The sequence below is a fragment of the Morchella importuna genome, assembly GCF_003444635.1.
Source record: "Morchella importuna strain M04M26 chromosome Unknown Morimp01GS013, whole genome shotgun sequence".
NCBI classification, from domain to species: Eukaryota; Fungi; Ascomycota; class Pezizomycetes; order Pezizales; family Morchellaceae; genus Morchella; species Morchella importuna.
The window spans coordinates 919,669-936,287 of NW_025763410.1; the positions used below are offsets into that span (position 1 = coordinate 919,669).

General features: G+C 47.7%; 4 protein-coding genes across 4 annotated transcripts; 2 read left to right on the forward strand and 2 right to left on the reverse strand.

Annotated features, from left to right (window-relative positions):
- Positions 1-551: 551 nt before the first annotated feature.
- On the forward strand, positions 552-908 carry LAJ45_05139 (uncharacterized protein; the record flags this gene model as incomplete). The annotated part of the gene is made up of 1 exon (XM_046114711.1): positions 552-908. One exon carries the CDS (start codon positions 552-554, stop codon positions 906-908), a length of 357 nt encoding a protein of 118 aa, XP_045972260.1.
- A 2,368-nt stretch (positions 909-3,276) lies between these two features.
- Positions 3,277-5,165, forward strand: LAJ45_05140 (uncharacterized protein; the record flags this gene model as incomplete). The annotated part of the gene is made up of 4 exons (XM_046114712.1): positions 3,277-3,318; positions 3,437-3,909; positions 3,983-4,932; positions 4,990-5,165. The coding sequence occupies 4 exons, from the start codon at positions 3,277-3,279 to the stop codon at positions 5,163-5,165; spliced, it is 1,641 nt and encodes a 546-aa protein (XP_045972261.1).
- Positions 5,166-7,018: 1,853 nt separating this feature from the next.
- Positions 7,019-7,606, reverse strand: LAJ45_05141 (uncharacterized protein; the record flags this gene model as incomplete). The annotated part of the gene is made up of 4 exons (XM_046114713.1): positions 7,019-7,166; positions 7,272-7,305; positions 7,378-7,501; positions 7,568-7,606. The coding sequence occupies 4 exons, from the start codon at positions 7,604-7,606 to the stop codon at positions 7,019-7,021; spliced, it is 345 nt and encodes a 114-aa protein (XP_045972262.1).
- A 331-nt stretch (positions 7,607-7,937) lies between these two features.
- On the reverse strand, positions 7,938-8,452 carry LAJ45_05142 (uncharacterized protein; the record flags this gene model as incomplete). Its single annotated transcript, XM_046114714.1, has 2 exons — positions 7,938-8,153; positions 8,222-8,452. The coding sequence occupies 2 exons, from the start codon at positions 8,450-8,452 to the stop codon at positions 7,938-7,940; spliced, it is 447 nt and encodes a 148-aa protein (XP_045972263.1).
- Positions 8,453-16,619: the final 8,167 nt, after the last annotated feature.

The window sequence follows — 16,619 nt, forward strand, 5'->3', positions numbered from 1 at the left end:
CCTCCTGAGAGAGAAGAAGTTCGACGACTGAAAAGGTGTCTGGTGCCCTACTCGAAGGAAACCCCTTTTGCAACGTGACTCTGTTTCCAATCCCACGATAATATTTTTCGTTTGAACTTTCTAAACCTCGAGTATACAACTCGAAGACAGACAAACTCCATCACACATTCACGATCACGATCACGATCACGAACATCTTTATTCATCAAGTTAAACGAATAAGCACACAGGTAAGAGCTAAAGAAGTTCCTCGTCATCATCTTTCTCTTCTCATTCGATATTCTGATGAATTCGATGAATATTATCCCTCGATATCCATCCACTGCTCGATCTTCTCATCTTTTCGATATTCTGATGGGTTCGGTGAATATTATCCCCCCTTATCCATTCGCTCTTCAATATTCCTCGTCATCTTATTTCACTCCTCATTCGATATTCTGATGAATTCAATAAATAAATTTCCTCAATATCCATCCAGCCCTCAATCTCTCCTATAACCATCTTCCAAAATCCCAAAAGCATCCACTAACATAAAGGAAACCCAGACCAAGATGTCTTTCAGCGTCAACCCCGATTATATGCACCTAAATCTGTCTTATTTGAACCTCAACCTCCGCTTCCAGGAGATCTACCTCTTCATTTACGGCGGCTGTCCGGTCGAAGTCGGACACTATCTGTTCGCTCCCCCCTTTACCAGGGGGAGCTTTCATATGCATAGACTGGCCTTCATGGTTGACTGTACTCGTTTCATCGACGAAATCTCCGCTGCTACTGGAACTGGCGAGATGGATTTAGATGAGATCGACCAGTTCAATGAGTGGATTATGAGTCTCGCGGAGAGCGTTCATACTTTGAATAGGGTGATGCAGAGTACTAGGAGGCTTGGAAGACTTAGCGGATTCTTTTAGATCTGGGTATGGCTGGGGAAAAAAAGTGAGTAATAGCATACCATCTTCTGTTTTAATTGGTCGATTCTTTGGAGAACCCATAGCTAACTGGACAGAAAGTGGGTGCTTGGACAAAAGATTGTGCTTGGAATTAATGGGAATGTGGAGATATTCGTTTTAGATAGCTAGATCTGGCGCTTTGGGTCGAAAGGTGTACAGATCAAGCAAGAAATTTTAGCGAATACAACACTTTAAAAGTTATCTTAACATACTTGGGCGTTTACTAAAGGGACCGTCCGTGAACTGAATTAATACATAACTTGCCAAAGCTAGCATAATTAATTCAATTAATTCACAACCAGTCATCACGCTTTAGAGTAGTAAGTTCTTCTATTCACCTCAAACTGCTCAAAGTTTACGTATCCATGCTATCGTTAATAGAAATTTTCCTAAGGAACCTTCTTATGATAACTCCAGCAGCGATATCACACGCGTACAAGTTTTGCCTGTGCCTAAGGAGTTGCATAATCTAAACTATACACCTAGTGAACGACTCGAGCAACTCAAGGCAAGGATATTAATTCAATTGTTCGAGAAGGCCAAAGAATTACTCTCAAATTAAAAGACAAAAGTTCCATATGCCGGAGGTTTTACATGTATGCCTTGTGGACTGCCCTCCTCAAAGTATGTATATGGGAATCGTTAATAATTACATAAATATTGAACTTATAACTAACCATATGCATAGGGAACTTGCTATACACACATCTCCTGGATATGGAGCGGCTGTATGCTTATGGCAGAACTGAGACATATTCTTTAGAGGGGCTCATGGGAAAGACATACCTACATGTAGCATTCGTTTTACTGAGTCGAGCCCGCCGATTCGAGTCTTATAGAGAAAAAGCAACAAAATGAAAACCGAGTCTTTGAAAATGAGCTACAACGACAATGAAAAGAAGTACGTGGTTCGAAATCCGCAAGCTATCAAGACAGTTGGACTCATGATAGTTAGTTAGTTGTCCTCATATTAACCTATCATTGTCACCCTGCAGATTAGTAGATCTCCTTCGGATCGCATGTTTCGGTGCAGATTGAAAGGCCTCTGCCAATGAACGCCGTCCCCGAAATCCTAGGTTGCGAAATTTCTTCTTCGATGAACATAGATATAGACGCCGGTGATGTCACACCGCAGTGGTATGATATTAGAATCCGGCGATATTTCCTATAGCTATCCCATATCCGCGGCGCGGTGAATCCTTGATCTGAAGAAAACTTTTTTCATTCACTCGATCGCCTACTTCTAAAGTTTCACCGGAGTAATTAGTATGAGAGCGCCAATTTCCACCTTCACCAAAGCCAAGAGTTCCTGCTCTACTATTTGCCCGTAGATTTTTCAAATGCGGTTAGCCTTGGTAAATATTTCGTATCTAGAGTAGATAGATCCTGGAGAGTTGGTAGGGTCAGGGTTATTCACCCCTCCTCCGCAACGGCGCTTAGCTATGGACGGCAACATGAAGATAGAAATTTGTAATGTGAATTCAAGATACAATCTGAAGGGGCCTCATTCGAGGCAATGGAAGGAGCAATTGAGCGAAAATTCGGCCTTGACTCCGACCCCGAGCCCTCAATCTTCCGAGGGGAGGTGATAAGATAGCTAGCATTCGGCGGTACCTGAATGAGAAACAGAGTTGCAGGGCCACCACTACATACTATCACCACCACTATCGTCGATGTGCATGTGGTGTTTCTCTGCTCGTTTTCCATCCATTCCCCTAAGTGCAGTTGCTTCCCCCGCGCTGTTCCCCTAAGTGCAGGTGACTTCGGGCACATCCCCTAAGTGCAGTTGCTACCGTGGTGATGCCGTGCCCGACTCCCCTAAGTGCAGTTGCTCCCGAAGCTTGATTCCGGCAAGCCGCTAGTAACCGATAGACCCCGCGCTGTAGCAATAAAAAGCCCCATCAGCTACACACACAAGCCAATTGCTCACGACAATTGCATATTTCGGTTCTTCGGTTGTTTCCTCTTTCCTTACTCACTTATCTGACTTATTATTTCCTTCCTTGCGCGTGTGACAGACAGACAGATAGATAAGCCAGTTTTTTTTCTTGTCTTTTCTCCGCATCTAGCTGTAGAATTGCGTAATTGCAGCTTGCTCCTCTCCTTCGTTTCCCCTCAGAAGCCGTTGGTAAGCTCTAGTTGTTCATAGAAGCTATATAAAGCTACGCCAACCCACCACTACTCTACGATGTTTGCCAGATCAGCTTCATCTACGAGATCACTTAGTTCAGCTGTACTGCTTGCTCCCAGTAGATCTTTGCTATCACCCTCAGCCCATCGTTCCCCACTCGCATCCATCTCGAAGATTACAGCTATAAAAAAAGCAACAATGGCCTCCTTCAGAGTACCCAAGGTCGAGAACGAACCTAATGTAAGGCCCTGCTGCTACCACTACCATCCAATCCAATCCAATCCATCCTCGTAGACGAGCAATTGGACGTAGCTCCATGCTTAGAACGAATTTAAAAAAAACTAACAATCCTGCATAGAGGCACTACGCCAAAGGCTCAGCTGAGCGCGCTGGCCTCGATGCCGCCATCTCATCCCTCCGCTCAAAGGCTCCAATCACCGTCCCTCTCTTCATAAACTCCCAAACCATCACCACCGAATCTGTGTCCCCTCAGAACATCCCCTCAGCCCACGGCACCACCCTCGCCTCCTCATCACAGGCGTCCCCAGCTCAGGTCAATCAGGCCATTGAGGCTGCTCTTGCTGCCAAGCCGCAGTGGGAGAGCTTGCCGTTTGCGGACCGTGCGGCCATATTCCTCAAGGCCGCAGACCTGATTGCGGGGAAATACAGATATGACCTGATGGCTGCCACCATACTGGGTCAGGGCAAGAATGCATGGCAGGCGGAGATCGATGCAGCGGCAGAGCTAATAGATTTCTTGAGGTTTAACGTTGCATACGCTGAAGAGCTCTACGCCCAGCAACCACCGAAGAACGGTGCTGGTATCTGGAAGTACGAATTACCCCACTATTACCCCACATTAAATATAATTAGACTATAGACTAACCCAAACCCTAACTAATAGCCGCGTTGAATACCGCGCCCTCGAAGGCTTCGTCTATGCCATCACGCCCTTCAACTTCACCGCAATCGGCGGCAACCTCGCCGCGGCCCCAGCACTCATGGGCAACGTTGTCATCTGGAAACCCTCTCCCAACGCCGTCTACAGCAACCACCTCATCCAGCAGATCTTCCTCGAAGCCGGCCTTCCCCCGAATGTCATCCAGTTCGTCCCCGGCGACGCCGAACAGGTCACAAAGACCGTCCTTGCACACAAGGAGTTCGCCGCCCTCCACTACACGGGCTCCACCGCCGTCTTCCGCCACCTGTATGGAAAGATTGCAGAGGGCGTCGTCGAGGGCCGCTTTAGAAGCTATCCCAGAATTGTCGGTGAGACTGGAGGGAAGAATTTCCATGTGGTGCACCCGTCGGCGGATTTGAGAAATGCGGTGGTGCAGACGGTACGAGGTGCGTTTGAGTACCAGGGACAGAAGTGTTCGGCGACGTCGAGAGCATATATCCCGCAGTCGCTTGCGAAGGAGTTCCTGGCGTCCATGAAGAAGGAGATTGAAGACCTCAAGGTCGGCGCTCCAGACGAGGGCTTCGATAACTTTATTGGCCCCGTGATTCACCGCGCGTCATTCGATAAGCTTAAGAGCTGCATCGACGCTGCGAACAAGGACTCGTCGCTCGAGTGTCTGACGGGAGGCAAGTATGATGATAGTAAGGGTTTCTATATCCACCCCACTGTATATGTTGCAAAAGATCCGAAGCACGAATTGTTCGATAAGGAGCTGTTTGGGCCCGTGTTGGTTGTCTACGTGTACCCCGACGCAGAGTTCGAGCAGACATTGAAGCTGGTGGATGAGTCGGGTGGTGGATATGCTTTGACTGGAAGTGTGTTTGCAAATGATCGTATTGCGGTCAGGATTGCGGAGAACAGCCTGAAGAACGCTTCAGGAAACTTCTACATCAGTACATCCCCTATTCTAGTACCCAATTGAAGTAATAATCTAACACATTGAATCACAGACTGCAAATCCACCGGCGCCGTTGTAGGTCAGCAACCGTTCGGTGGCGCGAGGGCAAGTGGAACAAACGATAAGGCAGGCAGCATGAGTCTCTTGACGAGATTTGTCAGTGCGAGGTCTATTAAGGAGGAGTTCGTGCCCATTGACAAGGTCATCTATCCTAGTAATGAGGTTTAGTTGGCCCGCTTGATATCGTGGGGTTAGAGAGTGTATTTGAAGCAGGAGCCGGAAAAAGTTCGGGGCTTTGTGTAAATAGTTTTTATTGAGGTTTACCTTTTTTTTTTCTGGCAACGGTTTATGGTTGCTTTATGCGCGTTCTCTCGCAATCAGCAAAGCGACCTCCCATGCATGGCCACCCAACCCAGAAAGATACTTGACGCCAGAAAGCTAACTCTATATTTATATAGATTCTAACTATAATGACTTAACCTATATCTATCTTGTAGCAGCTGGCAAGATAAACTTATACTAACTTGAACGTAGCTACTAACTCTCCTCAAGGACTCGTTCTTTCGACAAACTAAACAAGCTCCTCCTCACACCCCACCAGACCACCACACCATTATCTCGGAAGAACCTACCTTATGCAAAAACAAGAAGTAGCCCATCAGAGTCGAACTACCATCCTCTAATCCTATATTGAATAGGCCGCTCCACCTACTAGAGCTTCCGGTCAAGATATAGAGCTGGGCGAGGGACCTTAACAGCCGTTTCTCATAAAGGACGCTCATATGGTAGACCATCGCGGGTTAATAGAAGCCCCAGAGCGACACCCCCCACGAAACAATATACTTGGAGGGGCTTCCATACATCTCTCCCACTCGGGGCGCTCCTCACTACAACACGGCTCCTATAGAAACAATGTAATAACTACAACAGACGACGCTGGGCTGGGTTTTCTATGGCCAGATTGGATGGTTATGGCCATGCGTAGGTAGAGAAGTTGTGAGTTGGCTACGCAACTGGAATACATTCTTGGGTCCGAATGTATATACCGGCAGATAATAGGTTTTTTTACCCGCACCATTCAATGGTAGTCCCCGAGAAATGGCTCGATCACTATAGTGTGTTATTATTTATATTATAACAGTGGGCGTGGTAGCAGCCTTGTTAGTTTGGGACGAGGGGTGTTGTGACATGTGGCATAAAAGGGTTTACTTGCCAAAGCGTAGTAGAGCGCGAGAATTTCTTTCTGTATACCGGTGGTGTATTAATTGCGTGCGGTTTTTATGCGTATTATCTCCCGTGACATCCTCGATATAGTTATCTTTTTTTAAGCAAAAATGGGGCATTAATTCAGTGTGTTGATGAGGATCGGATATCAAGGGAGATGGATAGATAATGGGGTAAAGATAGATTTGTGTGGGAGTTAATTGAGGGCTACGTGGTAAGAAACAAGTAACAGGAAATATGTTGACTTTCTCTTAGATGCCATCTATCAGTGAGAAGTTGCAGTTTCAGTCCTTGGCTCTCTTTGCCACAACTATCCGCTGCGAGATTGCCATAACCGTAGGGTTGTATGCAATTAATGAGTTAAACAAAAAAAAAAAGAAAAGAAAACAACTGTTCGCTGCGAGTGATGGCACATGATGAGGCCGTGGCATCCGGGCTTTGGAGCGCGATGGTATTCCTAGCCCGGCCTTATAGGTACATGTAGAATAAGAGAGGGCCAAGATACTATACGCAAGTAGAAGACTCATGTACTCGTAGAATCAGCACATTCTAATCCAGGGTTCAATACCATGGTCTCACCCCGCCCGCCCCCAACTACACACTCATCAAGTCCACCGTACGAGCGGACTCGACCCACTCGTCCCACCCGCCCCTCATCATTCATCACTCGTAGCTCGCCATACCCCCCACACGCCAGCACTTACCCACTACAAACCCACCAAGCCCCCCACAGCATCACCACATCACCACTCATCACTCACCACATCTCAGCAGAACTCACCACCGCCCCACCAACTCCAACCACTAGTCACTCGATCCACAACCACAACTTCTCATTACTACCTACACTACCTACACTACCTCGCCCTCCCCTTCCCCTTCCCCTTCCCCTTCCCCGCCGCCACCTCCTTCTCCACAAACCCCCTCAGCAGCTCCTCCAGCCCGTCGTTCCGGCGCGCAAGCAGCAGCACATCGTCGGTGTTTACCGTGGTCCTGCCTGCGTGTCTGTCGTGTCACGCGCGGGTTAGTATTTGGATTACTACTGCGCTAGAAGACCAGCTAGGGAGTAGGATATGGACTCGTAGGATGGCAGATTGGGCGGGGACGTACTTCGCAAAGCTCTCGAGGTCGCGGCCAACATTCTCTATTGATTGCTGAGTGTTAGCTCTGACGTGCGTTTACACCCGCGGCAGAAGGGAGAGGGGAGGGGGAGGACCAAGTTGTGTCCACACGAGCTCTGTAAGCGCCGCAATGAACTGCGGGCTGGCGTTGGTACGGAGGGTCACGCACTCGGCGTCGACAATCTTGCCGATGGTGAACCAGAGGGCTGATTTGAGCCGCTGTTTGTGGTGTGTGGTTAGTTATGGCTTTTTCTTTCTTAGAGGGTAATTAGGGGGGTTTAATACGTCGCGGAGGGCTTCGTCGACTTCGGTGTCGGAGGACATTGTGTGTGTGGTAATAGTAGCAGGTTATTGTAAGTGGGGAGACGCGCCGCTGGGGTGAGACGCGTTGGTGCGCGGTTGCCAAGGCGTGGAAGTGGTACACGCTAGTTTTACCCTAGGACAATAGTGGGGTAGGAAAGCTTGAGAGCTTGAGCTTTTGAGCTTCACGATAGCTCCGCTACAGCTTCATGATATCAATTACGAGCGCAAGCAAACAATACGTGGAAACACAATCAACTTTCCAATTCCCAATTAATTCCCCGCCGTCTGGTATTTCCTACGTTTGTAGCTACTAACCAGCTACCTAAACCGCCCACTAGCTAGCTAAACGCAACTACTCATTAAACCACTCCAACTCATCCGCCTCGCCCATAATGGCCCTATAGCACTTCCGCCCATCCTCGTCCTCCTTCTCCTCCGTGTAGATGCCATGGAGCTTGTATGTCTTCTCGTCCTCCCCGTCTCCGCCTCCGCCCACAAACATCCTGATGTGGATATACCCACCGTGCGTCTTTGGAAGCCGCACTTTTCCGAATATGTGGAGTCCATACTACATGTACCTTCCATTCAGCCTCCCATACACTTCTCTGATGAAAGGGAAAGAAGAAGAAAACTTACAGAGCTAGTCCCAACCCTCACACACACCAGATCCTCGACTCCAAACGCAACTAGATCCGCATCTGACACGCTCTCGACGGCGGCGAAATAGTCTGGCGAGTGCTTGGAGTGCTTATGACGTAACTTAATGAGACTACTTTTAATGGTAGGAAGGAGGTGTTCGAAGGCGTGGATAGAGCCCTCTTGGGGTGGGTGCGGGGCGTTAAGAGGGCAGGTTTCTGCGGAGGCCATTGTGGATGTGTTTTGGGGGTTTTGGGGGGAGTATCGGCTGATGGGTTGTGTTAACTGTAGTCGGAGGCTGTAGATGTGGATTATGTAGTTCTTTATTTGTCTAGACACCTATCTATGTATTTATATAGGTAGCTGTTTCCCCGCGTTTTAAGCCAGCTTCCCGCTGATCACGATACGTCATTGTCGCCAGCTTCACGGTTCCTTGCGCATGCCTTGCCTTGTGTGGTTCTGGGGGTAACTCGTGCACTGGGGACGCCTCAGAATGGAGGCGGGGTATGAATTGATTGGCTAAGTATACTCGTTTACCACGAAAAGAACGGCAAGGATTATTTGTATGGAGTGGCGGCGATCTCTCATACAAACTATCCCTATTTCCGTCACTGGCATTTTCTGGTAAGCGAGTGAGTAATGGGAATTACTTGATCGTGATATTGGTTACACCTCGCGGGTAGTCACTGGTGAGGTGTGGTGTGTGAGTGCATGGGATATCACTCGGTATAGATTTTCAACGGCATGACCGTGTCAGAAAGTTTGATTACTAGCTAGGCTGGAAATTTTATGTTTGGGATTGGTGCCGAAGGGGGTGTATGATAGCGTCATTAATCACGACCACGAAACGGGCCTGTCGTACAAGGCGTCAAACTGCCCATGATCGGGACGAAATCAAAGACAAGACAAGACAAACAACCAAACAAAATCGTACCACCATCAAGGCAGACGTACTTAACGAGTCTTTACATCGGCCAGTAAGTAAGGCAAACCGTGCCATCTTATCAAACACGCCGCAGAAACCGAGTCCACGGGAAAGGAGGGGAGGCTAATTACCAAACAAACATGCTTAACGTACGGCTGGAACCATTCGCCACAATGATGCGTGAGCTATTGGCCGAGATATGGGGCGAGAGCTCTCCGCGAATCAAGGCACTATCGAGTATTGCTGGCGCTTAATTATGCACGAGTAATGGGTGTAAAGTAGAGTGACACCTGCCTATCCCGTGTCGATAAAATACGCCACTGGTTCACCGCGATAGGCGATGGCGGGTATTCGGGGCTCGACGTAGGTTATCTGATAGAGTTCATTTGTCTATTATCCAGGCCCTTGTGTATTCTTTATGGATGCCACTAACGGATGCCAAGATACCGCGGTTTTGAAATTCGATTGCCTGAGGGTGCCCGGGCGATGGATGTTTCGTTTGGAGTTTAGCTGGGAATATCGATATTTATGCCAAGGTTCAATTGGTCGACTGACCGATCTTGTGTGGTGAAATGCTTGATCTTGCAATTGGGGATGGGGGTGGGGGTGGGGGTGGCCGGCCAGGATATAGGTAGGAGATACCTCACGAGCTTCGGAGTCGGAGGTGCGTTACGTTAAGATGTACCTGCCGCTCGTCATACGTCATTGACCTATGGCATTAACATTCTTAACATCTAGGCACCTGATCAAACCATACATTAAGAATACATGTAGTTAGAGATATTACCTTTAATTTGTAGCTCTCGATGTCTCTCGGAAACGATATATATCGATTAACCTATCGAAGCCCGGCCTTCGAATCCGAGACTTTAAGGTCTCGAGATCTCGAGTGACCATCGATGTCGCGGGCGACGATAGTGTAATCGTCTTCGCGATAGCTATTCTATGGTTCCTAGAAGTCTAGCTATAGGTCCATCAATTGAAATTGGCAACACCAACGGTTCTGAAACGCTGTGGAATAGGATGCCAGTTATAAAACTTGGAGCCGTTAGGATTGAGATATATTCTCGCTGTCTTGATCTTCGGAGGCCCTTTCAGGTATTCAAGTGTAGGATATTGAAGTAATGCTCCCTAGAAATATGATGGTGTATTCGTCCGAGTAGGTAAAGATGATCTGATTATCGGCGTATTGATGTAGCTACATTGTGTGATTGTTCGGCTGTGAAGTGGTGGTATATGAAGTATCCAATATCGCAAGTGCTCGTAAATAATGTCAGGAGCATATCCGGCATCGAAAGGCTCTTTAAAACTTGTTTCAGCATTTTAGTACGTATATCTTAAGTATCGCTTAGTTGCCTGGATATCTTGTTGATTTTCGTGCTCTTTCTAGTTGTCTTCTTTGTCAGCAGTTATCGTGTTATCGGATCCAATGATATGTGTTCTCTAAAAGACGATATCATTCCTCTTGTATCTTTTTTAGGAAGTTACCTACCAATTATAATTTTTAATTTGTGTCTTACGATTGGATATCTTATCCGTAACTTTTGTGGCCCGGTTTCAATGCCATGAGCTGGACAAATTGTTGCGTTTTCGTCATGGGTGATCACTCGCATACACCGCATTTTTGGTAGTCTTTAAACTTTTATATAAAGTATATATAAAAATACAACAAGAACCTACCTACATATATGCACAGCTCCATCAATTTCGGAGAATTTCGCTCTGCCTGCACAGCATCAGGAGAATCACATCCATACTTTAGACAAGGAAGATGAATAAGGGTTATAACACGGAAGCTTTTGGTGCTTCACCGGAGAATATTCTTGAAAATCCCTATATATGGTATGACCATCGATCATACGGCCTCCTGACAACTCATCCTATACGTAAATGTTTATTGATGAAGTAAATGCATCTCCTGAGCACTCGAATACTGCAGATATCCCCTATTCACTTTTCCAATGCCCCCGTTGGGAGTGTGTACACGAGATGCGTGATGAATCTCACAGAAACCACAAGTCCCCTAACTTGTCGACCCGTCCCATCAAGCACCTATTTAGGACACCGTCGACGCAGTCGCTGTACCAACCTTCACAGCTTCATACATGTAGTGTAGTCGGCACTGTATGTAGAGGATTCTATCCATGTAGGTACTCCTAGCAGACAAATCACACGGCGAAACAAAGCCCAAGAACCACCACGCCGACGAAAGCGGCAATCGCACGCGGTTTCCTTTTTCCCCAGCCCCACGATTGCGGGCAAGTAAGCTTTGATGTCCCTTTTTAACCTATCCCACGCGAACGAAGAAAAGTGGGTTGCCATGTCAACAAAGTACGGTGACAAAGGGTTTCCCTTTAGACAATCCCATCAACAAACACCCCGGTTTGTGTGAACACCTGTGCAGCAGCTGGTGTGATGGGATGGATGATGTCGGGGGCAGAATTGCACACTAGAGCGAAGGCCGGCGTGATGCGTGATGCAGTAACGTGGGATAGGATGTAGGTAAAAGGGAAAGCTAGAGTGTGAAAGGCTAGTTAGCTATTATGGGCCAATGAAGGCGGATGCACCGTTTGTTGACTTGACAATTCGAGACGGTAATCATGACCAGGTTTGTTGTTGGAGCATGATCAATCGTCTACCTACACACTTCTACTTCAGTAAGTAAACACACACACACACACCCAATATACCAATCATGCAGTGGAAATCCAGATGGCATGAACCCAGGAATGGCCCAATAGTTTGACATGTTGAGAGTGCTTGTTGTTGTTGTTTACATATCGGACGAAGGAAACGTAACGGCGGCTATAGACCATATTCGAATTATCCGTGCATCTTTAGTGATGTCTGGATGTCTCAGTTCCCTTTTCGATGCAGCTTAGCTGAACCAACCAGGGCGAGAATAGATGCCTCGTTTGAAATAGGAGAATACTAGTATGTTCCTATGATGTATGCAGCAGTGTCTATTCCGAAAACAAAGAGCCCTCCCTATATGAGTTTTTTGTGCAAAGGAATTGAGCTGAACGATGTAAGCAAATTTCAAAGTGCACTCGCAGTAATTATAATATACCCCACACGACAATAATAACAACCACCACATCATCATCATCGTAGGGAACATCAATGATCCGAACCCCCCCGAACCAGATCCGTTTGTGTGAGTGTGGGTGTTTCTCCATGCCTCCTTTTGTTTCTCAAATAGGGAGGGCGGAAACCATCCGATTGATTCGGGTGTCTGTGCGTTCTGTCCGTTTTGTTTTGTTTCGTTGCGTCAGTGGGCGCGGCGTCGGCGGCGGCCGGTGTGGTTCTGAACAGTGGACGGTGGACGGGTTGGTGCGCCTAGACCTCAACGACGTTCGGCTTGGCTTGGAAAAGCCGTTGCTGCCCATCGTGAGCAGCTGCTTTAGAATTTGATGGTTAGAGTAATCAGGAAAAACTGACAGGGAAATGGAGATTTGAGGCGGTGGTACCTTATATACGTATTTTTGCTCTCGAGTCTCTCTAACAGGTGCCACTCCTCTATCTACAACAGTCCAGTCCCAATCATGTAGGACAGGTAGCTGGTACATGTATTCTACTCGAGGCCTCTAGCTAGCTAAGTACATGTATGTAGCTACTACAGACGCATCCAATTGCAAATCTAGAGCCACGATAGCACTCGGCCATGTGTACACATACAGCTCTGAACTCTACTCCATAAAGTAAAGACAACACCGCACATGCAAGCACTAAAAGGTCTCTTCTTCTAGAGCAATTGCAGAGCTAGCATTCTACGTAGAGTAGTGCTTCCTCCTCCTCCAGCTCCAGCTCTTCCCCAATTGCAACCGACCCGTAGTTACCGTCAACGTCCAAGAGCCCTTCGTCCACGGCCTACCCTAACTCACATCTACCTAGCCGTAGGTACCTATGATCACATCACCCACGAGCATCCGTGCACTGTCTCACCGGTGCAGAGATTGAGAGAGTGGGGTGCAGTACATAGGGCTTAGGCTTATATTTGGGAAACAAAGAGCTGCTGCCTGCCTGCCTGCCTGCCGTTTCGGCGATCCGGGCTGTTACTGTACTACTACTCCATAACCTGGTTTGCGTAGGAGTCGAGCCTCAACTCCGACACTTACGCCGAAGTAAGGACGCAAGGTGAGATAAACTTTTTTACGCAAACTGGGTACTGCATCCTATCTTCCTCTTACCTTCCCTTGCACCTGGCCGGCCATGGGGGCGGATGGGGGTGGGTGGGGGGGGGGGGGGTGATCGATTTAGTGGCATATATGGAGAGGACATATTGGTATGGGATGGGATGGGTTTCCCTGAAACAAGATGTTCGCTAAGTAGAGTAGACATTGAGTCGAGAGGGAAGGTAGTAGTACTTAACCGAAGATCACTGATCAACTACCTGCCTACATGTACTCTATCCACTCTAAATACATGCCGATATTCATATATATTCGGAGATATGTAATGGAGGGGAGGGGAGGGGGGAGTGATTTCCTTAAGATCCTCGCTCACGGGCAATTGGGCTGAGCTGATAGGAGATTACGAGGCGCCTTCTCGCCGCTGCTGCTGCTGCGTGTAAATAGCGAAATTTATTTTCCGTTTCCCGTTTTGTGGGGGAAGAGCGAGAATTCCCGCGGGTTGTTTTGATCAAAGCCACCACCAGCCAAAGAGTGAGAAATGAAATTACGGTCTGCCGAAAACGGTGGTTTTGCGACTCAATGCTCGTATTTTTTGGGGGTGGTGTGGAGGGGTGTGTGTGTCCCATGGGATACATACATATGGCGGATGTATGGTACCTTACATATGTAGGTAGAGCAGACAGAGAAACATTGCGTTGGGCTGGGGCTGCGGGTTTCTCTCCGGCCCGGTTGCGCTGAGTGATGGGTTGTGATGGAGCCGTAGCACTGTAGCAGAGGGGAGAGAGAGTCTGTGAGGTGGGTACACAGGTGTCTGGCTGCCTGGCGGATGTTTATACGATCCCGGGGTAAACGAGACTGCAGACCTGGGAGTGAGGGCACGAATGTACAATACTGTACCTGCGTACCGCGGGACAGGGCAAGATTTGGCTCATCGTTTTTAAATCTCATCTCGTTTTTTTTCCTTTTTTTTTTCTTCCTGATCCCCACGAACGGCACAGGTAATTGAAAGTGGAATAATATTACTTTTCCGATATATCCGGAGGTAAGCAAGGACAATCCCTCCTCGTCCCTCCCTGGCTGGATTGATGGGTGCGAAGGAAGGGAGAGCAGCAGCGAGGGAGATTAAGTACGGGGAAAAAAGAGACTGGGGGGTGGAGATAATGTTTCGTTTCTTTTTGGGACGAGCGAGTGCCTGTGCTAGTTAGCTGGATGGTCGTTTCTTTTCTCCATCTTGGTGTTCTAGAAAAGCACAGCGCGCGGATAATGCAGCATCGTCACACAGCGCCGCCGATGTTACCAAACAAATTGCAGAAAGGCAGGGCCTAGGGCGTGCAAGGTTATGGTTGTGTTGCCACAGAAGAGGTGGATGAGGGAAATGCAAACAAGCAGAGACATGATGAGGAAAGAAAATGCCACAGCTAAGGTGGGTAGGTGATGGCTGGATGGATGGCTGGTTAGATGGACATTGGAGTGCTCTAGTCGCGGTAGCCACTGACTGTTCCTGTTCCTGAACTGGGGCATCCATCGGGGGCTGGCAGCAGCAGTGAAGTGAAAGACGAGACGGGGTTTAATTCCATTCTTGGCTGCCCCTGGGCCCCTGCTGCCGCCCCTGGTCTCGCACCCGTAGCCGTATGAGCCCTTTCCTCTTGTGGCTAAGCGATGGGCTCTTGAGTACCCGAATTAGAAAGAGGTGGATATTGAACTGCTGCTGTGTTGTTCGCAGTGAAAAACCAACCAACCAGACGGGTGTGTTTTTAGTTTTTCTTACAGTTTGCCTTTGCCTTTACTCTCGTAACTCGTTCTTTTGCTCTTTCAGATCTGGCTTTAGCGCCCTTCACGCTCTTTTGTTGTTTTGTGTTTTTTGGGGTCTCTGTCTTCTCTGGGGAGGTTTGATCTGATCTGTTTCTGTTTCGTTTCCTGCGATTGCGCGGTTTGGTGGTGTTTTACCCGTACTGCTACTGCTGCTATTCCCACTACATACTGCTCTGATATATCGGTCTTAAAGCTTAGGGCAGAAACAAAACAACATCTGTTTCCAACTAGTACTACTATTCTACCAACTACAGGAGAGCTACTACTACTCCTGTTTACTACTACTGCCGGTACCTGCTCTACTCTATTCCACTGCCCACTAGGTGGAGAGTACGCAGGGCCTGATACTGCATAACCCACAAGTCCATACGATAACTGGGATTGGGATATCTATCAACTTTGTGATTGTGATCCTGCCTATCGATTCGGTATGTGCATCCTATCTCACTCTACACCTACATACACATACCTACACCTGCTGCCATCACTCAGTTCTCGCACTCTGCATGTATGTACGCCAAAGTGTACATGCATATTCCCTACATTGCACAGCGTCACATAGCATAGCAACTGGCTGGCTGTCCGTCCCTTCCTCGCCCCCCACCCTCCCATTGAACGAACACCCATCCTCTTCTTCTGAGCGTTTGTACTGCATTTCCGTCTGCTGTCTCTGTCTCTGTCTACCGATTAGCTGATTCTGATCTCCTGCTCTTCCCCTATCCACGGTCACAGGCTGCTGCACAAGAACAGACACACAATTGAACTCGGAGGTGTTTTTTTTATTTTTTTTCTTTCTTTTCGCGATAGAGTATTTATTTTTCTTTCTTAGACCGGACATTCCTGCAATTGGAATTCTCGTGTTTGTTGGGATCCCTAGGCAGGCTGAAGGAATTTTTTTCGAGAATTCGAATTCTGAATCAACAAACAAAAGCTTTCCACCAAATCAAAGCTTAGCTATTCAATCCAATCCAATCCACGACCGGTTTCGAAGGAAGGAAGGGAAAAAGGAATACCTAGATAAAGAAAAAAAAAAGAGACATTGGAAAGGGTTAAGGGAAGGAAGGAGTTATCATTCTAATACTCCCCCGCGCACACATCCGGATATATCGACTTTTTGATCAAAAACACGAGACCTGTCTACTGCACTACCCATTCGAGAGGGGCCACACAGTAAAGATCCGCGCGCAGATATATATCGCGAAAGAGAAAAAAATATTATTCAAAATCCAAAACCACAGACACAGACGGGGTCTTGGAATTTGAGAGTACCGTACCTTACTCTGTCTGAGCCTTACCGGATCCTTTTTTAGCTCGATCACTCGCACTCTCTCACTACTTCTTCAATTTGGCCGTGCGCGCGTTCGTTCGTTGCTCTGTCTGTACCTAGGTGGTTAGTCTAGTTTTTTCTACTACTCTCTAGCTCTGCCTTGCCTTACTTCGTCGGTGCTTTCTCTCTCACTCGAGGGCCCTTTCTTCTACTTCTTCTGCACTCATTCGTCTGTTTGAGGCCCGGCTTGCTTCTTTCTTC